Genomic DNA, 18,162 nt, shown 5'->3' with positions numbered 1-18,162 from the left:
GTGTCAGTCCTGGGGCTGGGGGATTGATTCCTTTGATATTAGGAAGATCTGGTGAGTTGTAAAATGGGCAGGTAATCACAGGAGAAGGTTAAAGTTATATCTGTACATCGTCCAACAACAGTATCAATGAGAGACTGGGGGTGTTTTCCCTGAAGGAGAGGAGGCTAAGGGTGAGGGGAGGGAACTGATTATGATTTGGATCTGAACGTAGGAGGTAGAGTTCGTAGTTTGCAGATGACACTAAAATTGGAGATGAAAATTGTCCACCAAAAGTGGACAGTGAAGAAGGTTACCTCCGAGTACAATGGGATCTTGATCAGATGGGCCTGTGGGCTGAGGCGTAGCAGATGGAGTTTAATTTAGATAAATGTGAGATGCTGCATTTTGGAAAGGCAAATCAAGACAGGACTTATACACTTAATGATAAGGTCCTGGGGAGTGTTGCTGAACAAAGAGACCTTGGAGTGCAGTTCATAGTTCCTTGAAAGTGGGTCACAGGTAGATAGGATAGTGAAGAAGGCGTTTGGTATGCTTTCCTTTATTGGTTAGGCATTGAATTCAAGAGTTGGGAGGGTATGCTGCAGCTATACAGGATGTTGGTAACGTTACACTTTTGGAATATTGCATGCTATCCTGATCTTCCTATCGGAAAGATGTTGTGAAACTTGAAAGGGTTCAGAAAAGATTTACAAGGATGTTGGCAGGATTGGAGGATTTGAGCTATAGGGAGAGGCTGTACAGGCTAGTGTTTTCCCTGGAGCGTCAGAGGCTGAGGGGTGACCTTATAGAGGTTTATAAAATCATGAGGGGCATGGATAGGGTAAATAGAGAAAGTCTTTTCCCTGAAGTGGGGGAGTCCAGAACTAGAGGGCATAGGTTTAGGGTGAGAGGGGAAAGATATAAAAGAAACCTAAGGGGCAACTTTTCCACACTGGTAGGTGTGTGGAATGAGCTGGCAGAGGATGTGGTGGACGCTGGTACAATTGCAACATTTAAGAGGCATCTGGATGGGTATATGAATAGGAAGGGTTTGGAGGGATATGGGCCGGGTGCTGGCAGGTGGGGCTAGATTGGGTTGGGATATCTGGTTGGCGTGGACGGGTTGGACCGAAGGGTCTGTTTCCGTGCTGTACATCTCTATGACTCTATGATGGAGGTGAGAGGCGTAAACAGGATTGTTAGGGAGAAACGTTTCCCCTTTAGAATGTTAATAACCAGAGGATGCAGGTTTGGGGTAAGAATGGGATTTGGGGAAAAGGGTCTTTTTCCTCAGAGAATGGTGGTTATCTGGAACTCACTCCCTATGAGAGTGGTAGATGCAGAATCCAACAAGACATTGAAAAAATATCTAAATGTGTGCTTAAAATGACTAAGGATATAAGGCTATGGATCAGGAGCTGGGAAATGGAATGAGAGTAGTTGGATGCTTGATGGCTATAACTGACCTGATGGGCTGAATGGCTTTTTACCATGCTGTAAAAACACTCTAACTTTATGTAATCTGTCCTAAAGTGTTTCACAGGAATAATGACTAAACTGCATTTGACCTTGAGGAAGCTTTTGTAAAGATTCCCAAAAGGGTGGTCACAGAGCGAGGTATTTTTAAAGGAATGTCTTAAGGGAGGAGTGACAGTGTGAGAGGTGGGAAGGTTTGTAGGAGGGAATTGTAAGAGTGTATTGTTCCAGGAAGATGAGGGCTTATCCCCCGGCGATGGAGCAAGGGAAATTGAGGAAACATGAGAGGCCAGTGTTTGGGCGGATGGAGGTGGGAGAGAGAGGGTGCATTGACGGTGGGCAGAGAGTTCAGATTGTTGTGACCTGAAGATGATTATGGGGATAGAGAGACCCTGAAGGGATTTGTACCCGTGGGTGAGAAGTTTTGATTAAGGTTTCCACCCGTTTTGATGCTGGTTGGTTTGTGCTTTAGTCGGGGCCTTGTTTTGTCTTAATGTTAAACTCCAATAAGATATCACCAAGCGCAGCATGCACCTTCAGTATTGTCAAGTAAAAAACTGGAAGCTAAAATAACAAGAGGAAGTGCTTGTGAGCAGGGTTCTCTCTGCACAGACACTGGGGAAGCTGGGATTGTTTGCCTCTGAGCAGAGATGGCTAAGGGGAGGTTTGATCGAGGTGTTTACAGAAATATAGTCACACAGCACAGAAACAGACCCTTTGGTCCAACCAGTCCATGCCAAATATAATCGCGAACCAAGCTAGTCCTACCTTTCTGCTCCTGGTCCATATCCCTCCAAACCTTTCCTATTCATGAACTTATCCAAATGTCTTTTAAATGTTGTAACTGTCTCCACATCCACCACTTCCTCTGGAAGTTCGTTCCACATATCAACCACTCACTGTAAAAAAAAAAGTTTGCCTCCCATGTCCCTCTTAAATCTCTCTCCTCCTTATCTTAAAAATGTGCCCCGAGTCTTGAAATCCCCCATCCTCGGGATAAGACACTTACCATTAACAGAGGAAATAAAGGCTTTTGCAATGGCTGGGCTGGCAAGTACCAGAGGGACGCTGAAGATCGGTGAGATCAGAAGCAGGAGGAAGCACTGACTTTGTTTCCAAAACAGTGAGCTGTTGTGGTCTGGGACACGCTGCCCGCAAGACTGAAGAAGCAGTTTCGATAGGAATTTCCAAGAAGGAATCTGATAATATTTTGGAGGGGTGACATGAGCTGGTGTTGTAGGGAGTGACTGGGGTGCAGGCTAGGATGGACTGGATAGCTCTTTTTGAAGAGGCCAGCACAGCTGCAGTAGGCTGAATGGCCTCTCCCTGCTCTGTCTGAACCTATAACAACTCCTCAACGTCTGCAATGAATTGGATTGCCTGGAGAAATCCTGTATCACGATTAGAAATGAACTAGGTGCTGGTAGTGGGGTCATTGTTAAACCCACGGTGCAGGGATTCCTGACCCCTCAATGCTTTAAGCCGCCATACTGTAAACAGAAGTTCACATTGTTGCTTAATGTTCCATCTCACTTCGACTTTGTGTTTCAATCCGATTTTCCCGCGAGCCCTTGGGAAGTTGTGATGGTTTTATCTCTGGGTCTGTTAAAGTAGACCACTGTCCGTGGCTTTGTCTAAACTTTGTTTCGTTCTCCCCAAAAGTTTTTTTTCTGATCTTTTTTCGCCAGTGTTTTAGTGTTGTCCGTTCTGTGTGTTTTTCCCCAGTTAAGAAAACATTCCTGGGGCAGAACAAGTCATTTTGGGGAGCGTTGGAGGTGGTGGAGAAACTGTGCCCGGAAGCCAGTGAAATCACAGTCAGCGTGAAAGACCTGCCTGGTCTGAAGTGAGTATACTGACTGGGGCCGTGACATTCGAGAAGCCAGCTCTTCGATAAGATCCCTGAGAGGCCTTACTGGGACGTTGCTGGGAAAATATTGCCCCCCCCCCCCCCCTCCCTATGAGGGGCTGGGAAATCAGATGGGTGGGGGCATCTCAAGGTCAGAATAAGGAGCTGGCCATTTCAGACTGAAATGAGGAGAATCAGTTTTCCCTGTTATGGGTAGTGGAGTTCAGAATTCTTTATCATGTGATCAACAGACACTTGGGTGCTGAGGATTCCAAGGATACAAGAGGAAAGTTGGGCGGCACGGTGGCACAGTGGTTAGCACTGCTACCTCACAGCGCCAGAGACCCGGGTTCAATTCCTGACTCGGGCGACTGACTGTGTGGAGTTTGCACGTTCTCCCCGTGTCTGCGTGGGTTTCCTCCGGGTGCTCCGGTTTCCTCCCACAGTCCAAAGACGTGCAGGTCAGGTGAATTGGCCATGCTAAATTGACCGTATGTTAGGTAAAGGGTAAATGTAGGGGTATGGGTGGGTTGCGCTTCGGCGGGTCGGTGTGGACTTGTTGGGCCGAAGGGCCTGTTTCCACACTGTAAGTAATCTAATCTAATCTAGAAAATCAAATTGGAATCTGAGTTAGAGGGCGATGGCGTTGTCAAGGTAATTTGACCAAACCTGTAATTGAGAGACCCAGGCTAGTGCTCTGGGGATGTGAGTTCAAATCCCACCATAGCAGCTGTTGGACTCTAAACTCCAGGCAGTAAATCTGGGATATGTGGTCAGTCTCTGAAATGGGAGGGAAAAGTGAGGTCTGCAGATGCTGGAGATCAGAGCTGAAAATGTGTTGCTGGAAAAGCGCAGCAGGTCAGGCAGCATCCAAGGAACAGGAAATTCGACGTTTCGGGCATAAGCCCTTATGAAGGGCTTATGCCCGAAACGTCGAATTTCCTGTTCCTTGGATGCTGCCTGACCTACTGCACTTTTCCAGCAACACATTTTCAGCTCCAGTCTCCGAAATGGTCACCATGACAATTATTTTTGTACGATCCTATCTGGTTCACTGGTGTCCCTTTATAAACTTTGAATCTGCCGTCCTTACCCTGGTCTGGTCTCCAGGTGACTCCAGACCCACTGCAATGTGGCTGTACCTTACCAGACTGGGCACGCCACTCAGTTCAAAGGGTAACATGGGATGGCCATATGGCCTGAGTGAATAACGAGAAATAAACTGATCATGCCATGACTTCAGTGAATGGTGAAGCAGGTTTTAGAGGGGATGAGTGGCCCAGGCTCCTATATCTTGCCGCCTTTAAAGTAAGGCGTTAAATATTTTGAGGGGCAGTTGGGAATATGGAATTGAGGCTACAATTGGGATCAGCCATGAATGGGCTAGCAGGTTACATGGGCTGAATGGCTAACACCTGCACCTCACTTGTGTGTTACCGCAGTCGTCGTTGATAAACAGCCCTTAAACATAGGTTGTACGACAACAATGTGCATTTCCGTAGGCCGTTTTAACAAAGTACCTTTTGATGCTTGTAGGACTCCGGTTGGCAGAGGGAGAGCATGGTTACGTCTGGCTCTGATGCAGAAGAAGCTGTCAGATTATATGAAGGCGTTAATTAATCGGAAGGATCTGCTCAGGTCAGTGTTTGCACATCTCTTACTCAAGTGAAAGGGTTTGGGATGATCCCAGGTCAGTTGAGCCAAGTGACCCCCAATTGTGTTCCTGAATTTTTTGACAGGTTTGGCCTTGTAGTCATCGCTTCACTCCAGTTTGGGTTCAATATTCCTGCTGACCCAGATCAGGAAGCTGCTGGTATCCATGGGAAAGTGTTAGCTAGGGGTGGTGTCTGGGAATAGTGGCTGTTTCCCAGACAGCAGGAGGGTAGGCCTTCTGGTCCCCTTCATGGTGTGGGTACCACTGAAGGGGCAATTTCGAGGGATATCAGCAGGACTGATACCACAGGGTGAGGGTTGCCATGGCAGCAAGTCCAACATTAGATATGATGTCAGTGGGCATCATGTGATGTGCCGTCTCCTGTGGGAGATCTCTCCTTTGGATGTTGCAGCTTCTCTTGCTGAGCTGTTTGTGCTGAATTGCTGACCTCCTGAGATGCCTTGTACCCACATTAAGAGCGTTTTCCACATGTTTGGAGAACAGGGCTAAGTTTTCCAATGGCTGTGCTCCCAGCTGATGGCAGTGCTGGACGTGTCTGATCCAGAATAAGATCTGGCTTGACAGATCAGTCTTTGAAATTTAACAAGAGGGTCTTTCACCGAAGACATAAGCAAATGTGTAGCCAGTGTGTGCTAATAACAATAAAACAGATTAGTACATGAAATGTTTCTTTTAAAATCAAGATATTAAAATGTGTTAGTATGAAAGATTCTGAATACTGAATTAAAGTCCCATTAGCTTCCCAACACGATACTTTGCATTTACCAGATGTGTAGGTTTAATGTAACTGCCACCGTTCAGTTCTGCTGCTGTGAACTGTAAAGTGTTTTCTTTTTCAATATTCACACAAATGAGAGCTCAGACTTTCTCAGTCTTTTAATAATTCCAACCAAACACTCCTGGTATGGGCATTTCACAATCAATCCTGGTATTCCACAAACTCTCTTCTTTCAGGGAGGTTAATTATTTCCTTTAACTGTGCTAAAAAATCTCCTTTTTATCCTTGCACTGACTAATCCTGTACCTGACTTCAGCCGGGTCGCCTTCCCAGTGTCCAAATAACTTTTGTACTTGTTTTGCTCATGCTGGACCCTGCTTAACTCCTGGTTTAATGTTCTCTCTCTCTCTCGTGCTGTTTTTCTTTTTCTCGCTCTCTCTTTCTGTCTCTTTCGCTCTCTCATGCACTCTATCTTTTGCTCTCCCTCTTTCATTCTCTCTCACTCTCTCACTCTCTCTCTCTCTCTCTCTCTCACTCTCTCACTCTCTCACTCTCTCACTCTCTCACTCTCTCACTCTCTCACTCTCTCTCTCGCACTGATCATAAACCCTCACAGTGTAAGCAGTCTTCCATTAACTCTGCAGAAGGCACACACCGGTTCTGGAGTGACTGAACTAGATACCATTTAAACCCTTAGACAGAGGTAGACCAACACCCATATGCCACTAGTTTACAGTTTTTCCTTTCAGTGACTTTGTCAGCGGCAAAACATTCACTTCCTGTGTTACTTATTGCTGTAGGTCTAAAAGAAAAAATGATGTTAATATGTGCAAATTCTATTCCTTTTATCCCAATATTAAATGATGGAATTGGCTTTGTGCTACTGTCAGGTTTTGGAACTAGTGATCAAAATGTCAGGGGAAGGTCACTCACACAGCGGTGAGTTTCCTTCACTCTGAGACATGTGAATCTTGGAGAATCCAGGGTCGCTCTGGAGTGGAGCATTCCAGTTAATGTTTGAAATGACTACATTTCCTGACCAGGTAGGGATGTAGAATGGTAGGTTAGGTTTGAGAATGGGCTGGTGCTTCAATCCTTATGACCATCTGCTCTTCACCAGTGAGTTTTACGAAACCAACGCTCTGATGATGGAAGAGGAAGGAGCAGTGATCGCTGGGCTCCTGGTTGGGCTGAATGTCATTGATGTCAATCTTTGTATGAAGGGTGAAGACCTCGATACACAGGTAGGAGCATGGAGTTATCCTCAACTCACTGTCTGACACTTTCACCTGTCTGCAAAGTGGCAACAGTGGAATAGCAAGTGAGGGGATGGCCTATGATCGGATTAACTGAAGCAGAGAGATGATTACAAAATGTTAAAAATAAGGTGTTGGCAATCGGACCTATAATCAGATCATGGGTCATCCTTTCACTTGCTATTCAGCTGTTGACACTTCTCTCTCACTGTCTGACTCTGCAGAAGCCTATTATTCAGCTGTCAGCACTCCACTCACACCCTGCGTATGGTCTTTTGATCTTTCTGCTTACAAATTCTGTACTTCCCTTCATGCCACCTGATGAAGGGGCAGCGCTCTGAAAGCTTGTGATTCCAGATAAACCTGTTGGACTATAACCCGGTGTTGTGTGACTTCTGAGCTTGTCCATCCTAGTCCAACACCAGCACCTCCTCATCATTATTGTGGCTGGATTAGTGTTGCTGGAAAAGCACAGCTGGTCAGGCAGCATCCGAGGAGCAGGAAAATCAATGTTCCGGGCAAAAGCCCTTCATTGTACAGGGTCACTGAACACACAATCTGTAGGTGCTCGCTGCATATTGATAAAAATATGCGCTGACAACTCTTAAGGTTATTGTGTGTCTTTTTAGATATGTAATGCCTATCAGTATAAATAAAAAAGAATTTACGTACACCAGCACCATGTCATTTGGCCCAATTGGTCCATTAGGACTTAGTGAGGGCTACAGATCCTGGAGATCAGAGTTGAAAAGTGTGGTGCTGGAAAAGCACAGCAGGTCAGGCAGCATCAGGAATTCGTGATGAAGGGCTTATGCCTGAAACATTGATTCTCTTGCTCCTCCTATGTTGCCTGACCTGCTGTGCTTTTCCAGCACCACACTCTCGACCCCAGCTGGTCCATGCTGTCTGTGTGTCCACTTGCTCCCCAACTCCCAAACCAAGTGAAGAAGTCTCTGATTCTATCCCATTTTAAGCTCTTTTGTAATTCTGAAGCTGGTTTGGAATACTAGATTGTGGTGGTAGATACTGAGAGTGATCGGCAGTGCAGATGCTGATTAACAGTCGTGTACATTTCTGCCAATGTAGTGAGCCCTGTCTTATTCTGTAAGGTTCTGTAAAATGATGGGCCATGATCCTAACTCTGGTTCTGTGTGCCTCAGGTGGGAGTGATCGACTTCTCGCTGTATTTGAAGGACGGGGCCCACAGCAGTAAAAGTGCCGAGGGGTAAGTGACCCTGTGTAACGTTGCTTTATCTAAACCTCTTGGATAACTCTGTACGTGAGCCTTCCATACCTCTGGCATATGCCCAAGTCTTTGCAGTCAGTTCATCACTTTGCAGTTTACTGCCACAGATGCACAGCAAGATCCCAGGCAAGTGACACACTGGTTTATAATGTTAACCAAAAACAGAAGTTGCTGGACAAACTCAGCAGGTCTGGAAGCAACTGTGGAGAGAAACACTTCAGGTCCAGTGACCCTTATTCAAAACAGGACCTGAAATGTTAACTGTGTTTCTCTCTGTCCATAGGTGCTCCCAGACCTGCTGAGTGTCTCCAGAAATTTGTGTATTGGTTTGATTTCCAGCATCCACAGTTCTTTATAATGCAGGTAAAAACAATGACTGCAGATGCTGGAAACCAGATTCTGGATCAGTGGTGCTGGAAGAGCACAGCAGTTCAGGCAGCATCCAACGAACAGCGAAATCGATGTTTCGGGCAAAAGCCCTTCACCAGGAATACAGGCAGAGAGCCTGAAGCGTGGAGAGATAAGCTAGAGGAGGGTGGGGGTGGGGAGAAAGTAGCATAGAGTAGGAAATGACCTGGGAGTTGCAGTGGGAGAGGGACTCCCTGAGATTCTTGTAGAGAGAAGAGGAAAACTTCTTCAAGGCAGGCATCCTTGCAAGAGGATTCGCAGTAGGGTTAAAATCAACAAGGTAAAAACAGTGACGTACCCTGCTGCAGAATAAATAAACAAACAAACACCATTACCAGACATCGATCTGCTGAAACACCCAGAGATGTGTCTGTCCTTGTACATTATGATCTGATTGTACTGTGTGCAAAACAGCCTTTCACTGTACTTGGGTACGACAACAAATCAAATCAAAAACTCCACCACAGTCTGTGCCTGAAGAGTTTGAGCTGGCTCCTAAATTATGCAGTGAATTTCACAGAATTCTGAGACTGAAGGAGGTCATTTGGCCCATTGTGCCTGTGCTGGATCTATTCCCTAGCGCCAGTCTCCTGCCTTTTCCCCATGTCTCTGACCCCCATTTCAATCCTAATAACTATCCAATGCCCCTCTTCAATGCCTCTGTTGCCTCTGTCTCTGCCACATTTCCACCACAGACCCTGTCTACTCTGAGCGAAAAACACTTCTCTCACATCACCCTTGCTTTAGTTGCAAGTCACTTTAAATGTATGCCATCTCATTCTTCTCTTCTCTTCCTTCCTTCCTTCCTCCCTCCCTCCCTTCCTCCCTCCCTCCCTTCCTCCCTTCCTCCCTCCCTCCCTCCCTCCCTCCCTTCCTCCCTCCCTTCGTCCCTCCCTCCCTCCCTCCCTTCTCCCTCCCTCCCTTCTCCCTCCCTTCCTTCCTCCCTCCCTCCCTCCCTTCCTCCCTCCCTCCCTCCCTCCCTCCCTCCCTTCCTCCCTTCGTCCCTCCCTCCCTCCCTTCCTCCCTTCCTCCCTCCCTCCCTCCCTTCCTCCCTCCCTTCCTTCCTCCCTCCCTCCCTCCCTCCCTTCCTTCCTCCTTCCCTCCCTCCCTTCCTCCTTCCCTCCCTCCCTTCCTCCTTCCCTCCCTCCCTTCCTTCCTCCCTCTCTTTCTCTCTCGACCCCCTCCCCACCCAGTACCCACTGCCTCCCCCTCCACCCCTGAGCAGAACCAGCTGCTCCCTACCCAGCTCCCTCACTAATTTGAAAACTTTTATTCAATCTCCCAGCTGCTTTCTCTCCAGAGAGGACAGCTCCAATCTCTTTAATCCCTCCTTGTCCCTGAAGTATCTTTGTCCTGGAGCCATTCTCTTACATCATGTGTGCGCTGTGTCCAGTAGGTTTACGTTCTTCCTGTAATGTGGGGCCCACACCTGTACACAATACTTCTCGTGAAACGCTGGCCATTCATGGTTGAAAATAACTCTTGAATTGAGCGATCCATGTAACATTTTGTCGTAGAGAACTTGTAAATTAGACTTGCATTTCTGTAGTACCTCTGGCAGTCTTGGGACATCCTGAGGCAGTTTACAGAAAATCTTTATAAGTGCAGCTGCATGTTGTACATCAGAAAATGTGACCGGTGATTCACACATAGCAGGATCCCACCAACAGCAACATGGCAATGGCTGGGTCATCTGATAGGGATGCTGACTGAGGCAGGAATGTTGCTTTTGACAGAGTAAATCCTCTGCTGCCAGATGTTTCCATGGGATCTTGTGTCAGCAAAGTACAGAAGCAGGGATATCTTGCTGCACTTATACAGGGGACTTGGTGAGATCACCCCTGGAATATTGTATGCAGCTTGGGCCTCCTTATCCAAGGAAGGGTGTTCTGGTAATTCAGGGAGTGCAGCAAAGGTTTCCTAGACTGACTCTATTCCTGTTCTGAGGAATGATCGTCAAACCAGAAATGTTAACTTTTGACTTTTCTTCACAGGTGCTTTCCAGCAAGTTTTTGTTTTTTTTGTTCCTGGGATGGTCAGACTGATTGGTTCAGTTAGGACTATATTCGCTCGAGCTTAGAAGAAAGAGGGGAACTCTCATAGAAACCTATAGAATTCTAATAGGAGTAGACAGGATAAACACAGGAAGGGTGTTCCCAATGAGCAAGGGGTCACAGTCTAGGGATATTGGGAAGGCCATTTTAGATTGAGATGAGGAGAAATCTCTTCACCCAGAGAGTGGGGAACCTGTGGAGTGCCCTCCCACAGGAAGTAGGTGGGGCCAAAACATTGAATGTTTTCAAGAAGGGGTTTGATATAGTTCTCAGGGCTAAAGAGATTAAAGAGTGATCGAGATGTACAGCTTGGAAACAGACCCTTTGGTCCAACATATCCATGCCAACCAGATAGCCCAACCAAACCTAGTCCCATTTGCCAGGATTCCTGATAAAAGGCTTTTGCTCGAAATATCGATTCTCCTGCTCCTCGGATGCCACCTGACCTGCTGTGCTTTTCCAGCCCCACACTCTGGTCTCCGGCATCTGCAGAATTCACTTTTGCTATAATCCTCTTAAACCCTTCCTATTCATGTACCCATCCAGATGCCTTTTAAATATTGTAGTCGTACCAGCCTCCACCACATCCTCTGGCAGCTCATTCCATACACGTACCACCCTCTGAGTGAAAACATTGCCCCTTAGGTCTCTTTTTTATATCTTTCCCCTCTCACCCTAACCTGTGCCCTCTAGTTCTGGACTCCCCGACCCCGGGGAAAAGACTTTGTTGATTTATCCTATCCACGCCTCTCATGATTTTGTAAACCTCTATAAGGTCACCCCTCAGCCTCCGACGCTGCAGGGAAAACAGCCCCAGCTTATTCAGCCTCTTCCTGTAGCTCAGATCCTCCAACCCTGGCAAGATTGTAAATCTTTTCAGAACCCTTTCAAGTTTCACAACTTCATTCCGATAGGAAGGGGACCAGAATTGCTCACAATATTACAAAAGTGGCCTAACTAATGTCCTGTACAGCCGCACCATATGGGGGAGAAAGCAGGAACAGGGACTGAGTTGGATGCTCAGCCGCGATTGTACGGGATGGCAGAGCACGGTTGAATCGCCTCCCCCTCTACTTCCTATGTTTCAGTCTCAGATGACAAGTGATCTGAGGTTAATGGTCTTGCCTGAAAGTTACTCTCTCTGAAAATGCAACACTCTTTCAGTATTGCATCAGAGTGTCACTCTGGATGTGATTGGGCTACATGGGAGGTCCAGCCCACATCTTTCAGATTCTGAGGGGGGAGCATTAATGAGGGAATGCCACCAGGAGTTGGTGACCAGGTCTGCTCGTCATGTTTTAATGTTTGCCTCACTGTTGCGCACTCGACCAATTTAAAAGAAGGAATTATCTCCTTTCCTAGGGATGGGCAAATTACTGCCATTTTGGATCAGAAAAACTACGTGGAAGAACTTAATCGACACCTAAGGTATGAAATGATGTGTTGGTCCAGGACTAGCTCTACATTAGAGTCAGGGTCAGACTTTCACAAATCATCACAGACTGAGCAGCCCCTCCCTGCTCACTGTCCCCTGGTAAAGTGATTACAGCCCCTCCCTGCTCACTGTCCCCTGGTAAAGTGATTACAGAGCTGCTGTTTGCAGCTGGAGAGCTCGGGTCTCCAAGTTATAGAAACAATCGAGGTGTTGAGGAAGGTGCCAATGAAGAAATGATTTAGGAAGATGATCCTGAAACTGAGAGGGTCTAGCTCAGATATCTGAACGGACTGGGACACTGATTGCAGAACAGAGAAGATTGAAGGGTGCACTTACTGAGGTGTTAATTATTCTCCAAGGCATGTAATAGGCTTGACTTGGAGGAGATGTTTCCATTTGTGCTGAAGTCCAGAAATAGGACGTCAATATGAAAGTCACTGATAAATCAATATGCGAATTCATGAGACTTTTATTTTAAGAATCAGAGAGTCCCCACAGTGTGGAAGCAGGCCACTCGGCCTATTGTGTCCACACCGACCCTCCGAAAAGCATCCCAACCAGAGCCACGCCCCTATCCTATCCCTATAACACTGTATTTCCCATGGCTAACCCTCCTGGCCTGCACATCCCTGGACACTAACCGCAATTTCCCATGGCCAATCCACCCTAACGTGCACATCTTCGGACTGTGGGAGGAAACCGGAGTACCCGGAGGAAACCCAAGGTGATAAGAATGTGGTGCCATTCCCACAGTGATTGCTCAAGGTGAATAATATAGACTGATGTAAACCTGTGAGGGAAGAGGTGGGCCAGTTGGGCTAAATGGCCAGTTTCTGTGCTGTAAATCTGAAACCTGCACGTTATTCAATTAACATAAATGTTTTTCTTGCAGTGCAACTGTAAATAATCTACAAGCAAAAGTGGATGCGTTGGAGAAATCGAACACAAAGCTTACCGAAGAGGTCAGTGGAAGTTGGTGCAGTTCATGCCGTGTTCTTCTGTGTGATCTGTCCGAGACAGTGTGGCAGGCTGGGTGTTAGAGAATTGCAGTAAATGTCTGACCATACTGGTGTAATGGCAGAGGAGGATTTGAATACCAGGGTGGACTTTGCTCATCCAGGTGCCTTTTGGGCTGGACTTTGACTTGTTGAGTACACTGAGCTTGTCAGATGAGGAGTAGCTGGGGATTCTGGGTCTGTACTTGATGGAATTTAGAAGGATGAAGGGATCAATACTGAGAGGCCTGGGGAGAGTGGACGTGGAGAGGATGTTTCCACTGGGAGGGGAGACTCTGATCTGAGGCACAGCCTCAGTGAAGGGAGATGGGGAGGAATTTCTTCAGCTAGAAGGTGGTGAATCTGTGGAAGTCATTGCCGCAGAGAGCTGTGGAGGCCAAGTCATTGAGGATATTAAAGACCGAGATGGACAGGTTCTTGATTAGTAAATGGATCAAGGGTCATGGGGAGAAGGCGGGAGAATGGGGGTTGAGAAATATGTCCGCCATGATTGAATGGCAGAGCAGACTTGATGGGCCGATTGGCTGTGTGAGACAGTCGCAGCTCTGTGAGCCATATTTTTTCGCTGTGTTCTGCCTGTCGGGGAGTGGGGGTGCAGGTCGCTTTCATACTATGGTAGTGCATCCTGTTTTTCATGGAAGATTAAAGTTTACATTATTTCCCCCCCCCCCCCCGCCCCCACTTACAGCTCGCTGTAGCAAACAACCGAATCATCACCTTGCAGGAAGAGACGGAACGAATTAAACAGGAAAATGCCTTCTACTCCGACTCGACTCGGAAGAAGATGGAAGTAGGTACATTAGGAGGGGCGCACAGTGTTGGTTAAAATTCATCTCCAATCACTTTGCCCCCCTTCCTTAAAACAGTAGGAAATTAATTTCAATAAGGAAAACCTGCATTTATGTAGCATCTCTGCTGTGGTGGGATATCTTGAGGTAGTTCAGTGTTTTAAATCAAACATGCAGGAACTAAGCTGCCGCGACCTATTCCTAACTTATTGGCTGAATAACTCACCCTGAGCAGTAGCTGGGTGAAGTTAATGTGTTTCCATTTTGTAAGAACTGTTAGAGTTTGATTGCTGTTTTAGCTCTGAAATGGGAATTAGTCTCAGCGGCCAGTTTCTGCCTGGCATTCCTAGTTGGGGCAAGAGCACTTCAACTCCTGTATTAAGTTCGCTGATTCATTTGGCTTTGCTGATCTAATAGTGATTTATTCCCACAAATTGGGTGTGGTTCGCTGAAGAGAACATCTCTGGAGGTATTTTATTCACTGGATCTTGGTGGGACAGTAGCGCCATGTTAACTGGATCCAATTATGAATATTCCAATCAGTCTGGACCTTTTAACTCTGCAGGTACACTTGATGGGATTCAGGCCACACTCTAGAAAGGGAACAGTTTATCATGTGTTAATAATCACTCTCAAGGTTCTATTTCTCTTGTTGTTTCTCTAGTTTCTTCTCAATTCTTTTAAATCCCCATTGGTTAAGGAGATTGGATGTTAGCCTGATGATAGATTGAAGGTTCTACACTCCTGTGTTGTCTTTGTGCTGTTATAAACTCTTGTTCCCACTGAACTTCTGCACCCTTTCATGGGACGTGGGTGTCCTGGCTGTCTGTCCCTAATTGTCCTCGATCTCGGTGGTTTACTGAGTCATTTTAAAAGGTAGTTAAGGATCAACCACATTGCTGTGGGTCAGTTAAGGACGGCAGATATCGTTTCCTCAAGGACTTTGGTGAACCAGGTGGGTTTTGCAGCAATCAGTGGTAGTTCACATGATCATCATTACTGAGACAAGATTTGTAATTCCAGATCTTTATTAACTGAATTTTAATTTGACCAGCCGTCCTGGATGAGTGTTTGATGTGTCATAACGTTCAAGGCTGTGAACTGAATGTGTGAAAGTCAGACCAGTGTAGACAGTCGTGTATTTTTGACAGTACAGACCTAATGGGCTGAAGGGCCTCTGCTATTGTGTCTGATTCTGTGAATCCATGTCTCCATTAGCCTAACCTGTGGTTTACTGGTCAGTCCAATTGTCATTACGCCACTGTCTTCCCATTGCGGTGTTCTAGGCCAAAGTTAAAAAGCGAGACATGAAGTCTACTGACCGAAATAACACATTGAGATAGCTCTCTTCGGCCAGACCTGAGCTGTTATTCCTGGTGGTGTTGCAATTCATAAATAATACACTTCTTAATATCTGTGTGTAGGGGTAGGGGTTAAGCTAGTTAATGATTAAAGGTAGTCGGTAACAAACAAAACTAGCAAAGCATGTGGAAGCTAAATGGATAGCATTCACGGGGCATTCAGATTATCAAGACCAGTGGCTAAAAGCCAGACTGTTGGAGGAGGTGGGTGAAAGAACAGCCAGTGTCTGTGAAGGAGGTAGACTCAAAAATAATATAGGACATGAGGATACTGAAGTGTGAGAATTATAATGTGCAAGCTGTAATTTCCGGGTGAACTGTATCCACTCAGTGTTGAGTGGCTCCTCTCCATACCTGAGCATTAAATAAACAATCATCACCCATCCCCCTGAGGTCCTCCATCAGTTTGTCAGAAACCACAACGGGATGATTCTAGTATCGGCAAAACACTGAATATAGCTGGTTTTTAAAAGGAAATCCAGGGATGGGATTTTGTGTCTGTAGGTCATGAAAGAATTCCGCACTGTTTTGTTGTTCTGACATTTTGCCCAGTTTCTGATGTCTAAAGTTCAATGCTTTTGTGTTTTGCAGGTGGGGAAGCCAGATGGGAATGCGGAGGGACAGGTTCCGAGACCCCCTCGCCAGGGGACAGATGATGTCCACACTGAGACCAGGAAACAACTGAAGGAGGAGACACAGCTCCGTCTGGTCGGTCACTACAATGTGATAGGGTTATAGAATGATCACAGCACAAGGGGAGACCATTCAGTCCATCTCCCGTGCTGGCCCTTCAGGAGCAGCTGACCTATTTCCCCTGCGGTGTGGTCTGTGTTTTCCCCGTCAGATAATAATCAGATTCGCTTTTGGAAACATGCATTGAATCTGACCTTACAGATTCTGGGCTACAATCCCAAGTCCTAGCCCAAAACGTGTCCTGTTCAGGTTTATCTTTTCCTGTTTGAATTAACTCCCTGGGAGGCCAGGATCCCGTCGCCCTTTATTTACACGGGGAGAGTCCTTGACACACACCCAGCTCTCAGAGTGAACAGAACCCCTAACCCTCCTGTTTATTTTATTTAATTTTCTTTCTTTTTTTCTATTTCTCATTTTCTTTTTTCTTTTTTCTTTCAATTTTCCTTGTTTCCTTTTTCTTTCATTAACCCCACACTCCCGCCTAACTGCGGTAGTGCTTATTTTTTCCCCAGTACCCATGGTGTGTGCATGCAGGTGTGAGACACAGTGCACAAATCTTTATTCAATTCCCACCACCAGGAAGATAGGAAAACACCCGAGTGGCCAGTGACAAGCTGTGCTCTTCATGTCAAAGGGCAATGCTGTGTGATCAAACAGTGAAAGGCAGGGCAGGGACTAAATCAAAATAAGAGTTGGAGGGGGAAATGCACTCCACTCCCTGCGGCACCCACCTCTCCCTGAACAACTCCAGGGTGTTGGTGGACACCGTGTGCTCCTTCTCCAAGGACACCCGGGCCCTAACGTAACCGTGGAACCCTCCTGTTTATATCTGTCAGCCAGGGCTCCCTGATTGTAGCTAGTAATTAGGCCTAATCAGGGAACTTGGATTCTCAAGTCCACGTTGTTGACATTGTTACGATCACTTGACTGTTCCTGTTCAATCAGCCAGTGAGAGGGGTCTAAACTCACCAGTACCCTGAGTCAGGTGAGGTTTTTTTGTATTTTAAATCCATTCTCTGGGTTTGTGTAAATATTTCTGTGGTTTAGTTTATCGGTAGGTTGGAAAGGCTGGGCGGGTGCTCCCTGGGCAGAGACAGACGTGAGGAATTTTGATTGAGGTTTTCAAAATCACGAGAGGTCTGGGCAGAGCAGAGAGAGGGAGAGAAAACCAGGTCCCATTGGTGGAAGGATCAAGAATCCGAGGGCATTGATTGGTGGAGACTGACCAAAGGAGTGATGATAAGATGGGGATAACCTTTTGTAGTCATTGGGTGGTTAGGGTGTGGGATGGACTGTCTGAGAGTGTGGGGGAGGGGGGAGTGTGTGTGTGTGTGTGTGTGGGGGGGGGGGGGGGGGGGGGGGGGGGGGGGGGGGGGGGAGAGGGGGGGGGGGGTGCGCAGTGTGGATGTCTAGTGCAGGTGCACAGTAAAGGCAGGCTGTTTCAGACTGAAAAAGAGAAGTTGCTTAGCTTTGAGGTTGGGGAATCTTTGAAAATTTCCACGCCAGTGTTGTTGACCGAAATTGATACATTTGTAGTTTCTAATGACATCAAGCAACGTAGAATAGCACAGTAAAACAACACCAATGTAGATAATCAGCTATAATCTCGGGACTGACTGGCTTACTCCAACTGTACTGTGTACATCACAATTTAGTGTTCCTGCTAACTGAGCTAACTAACTCCTGCTCACATAGAGTCATACAGCACAGAAATAGACCCTTCAGTCCAACCAGTCCATGCTGAACATAATCCCAAACTAAACTGGTCCCACCTGCCTGTTCCTGGTCTATATCCCTCCAAATGTCCCGTCTCCAACAGTATAATAAAGCAGTTAGAGCTCAGCAAGGCCATTCAGCCCGGTTTGGATGGGTCGTTGGGGTACAGAGTGATGGGCTCAATTCAGTGGTTAGTGTCTGGAATGGACCGTCTGAGATCACAGGAAGAACATTCTGGACCTCTCCCCTCGCCTGCAGCGCAGTGACCCTCTGGTTTGCACGTGAGCAGGGGTTACTGGAAGTGCTCTGGGATTTGATTCCACTTTATTATATTAAGTCTTTAAAGAAACATTTGTTTGAGTTTTAACTGCAAGAAACTACACTGTCGGGCTCACAATCCTTGAGTAATTTGTGTTGGTTGGGTTAGGAATTTGACAGGAATGAGAGAAAGGGAAGAAAATTTTGTAAAAGGTCTGTGGTTCTCAACAGTAATTT

General features: G+C 46.5%; 1 protein-coding gene across 7 annotated transcripts in view; it reads left to right on the top strand.

Annotated features, from left to right (window-relative positions):
- The window catches only part of rufy3 (RUN and FYVE domain containing 3), a 69,827-nt gene that overhangs the window by 26,447 nt on the left and 25,218 nt on the right, over positions 1 to 18,162 (top strand). For all 7 annotated transcript variants that reach the window (XM_060851779.1, XM_060851778.1, XM_060851782.1 and 4 more), the window contains 8 exons: positions 3,181 to 3,298; positions 4,838 to 4,939; positions 6,815 to 6,938; positions 8,111 to 8,175; positions 12,021 to 12,086; positions 12,986 to 13,055; positions 13,798 to 13,899; positions 15,850 to 15,966. In XM_060851779.1, the coding sequence (XP_060707762.1) occupies positions 3,181 to 3,298; positions 4,838 to 4,939; positions 6,815 to 6,938; positions 8,111 to 8,175; positions 12,021 to 12,086; positions 12,986 to 13,055; positions 13,798 to 13,899; positions 15,850 to 15,966 (764 nt within the window). The remainder of the gene's footprint in view (positions 1 to 3,180; positions 3,299 to 4,837; positions 4,940 to 6,814; positions 6,939 to 8,110; positions 8,176 to 12,020; positions 12,087 to 12,985; positions 13,056 to 13,797; positions 13,900 to 15,849; positions 15,967 to 18,162) is intronic.

This window comes from Hemiscyllium ocellatum, chromosome 36, assembly GCF_020745735.1.
Source record: "Hemiscyllium ocellatum isolate sHemOce1 chromosome 36, sHemOce1.pat.X.cur, whole genome shotgun sequence".
NCBI classification, from domain to species: domain Eukaryota; kingdom Metazoa; phylum Chordata; class Chondrichthyes; order Orectolobiformes; family Hemiscylliidae; genus Hemiscyllium; species Hemiscyllium ocellatum.
The sequence above is the reverse complement of the archived record's forward strand: the minus strand, read 5'-3'. Positions and strand labels throughout refer to the sequence as shown.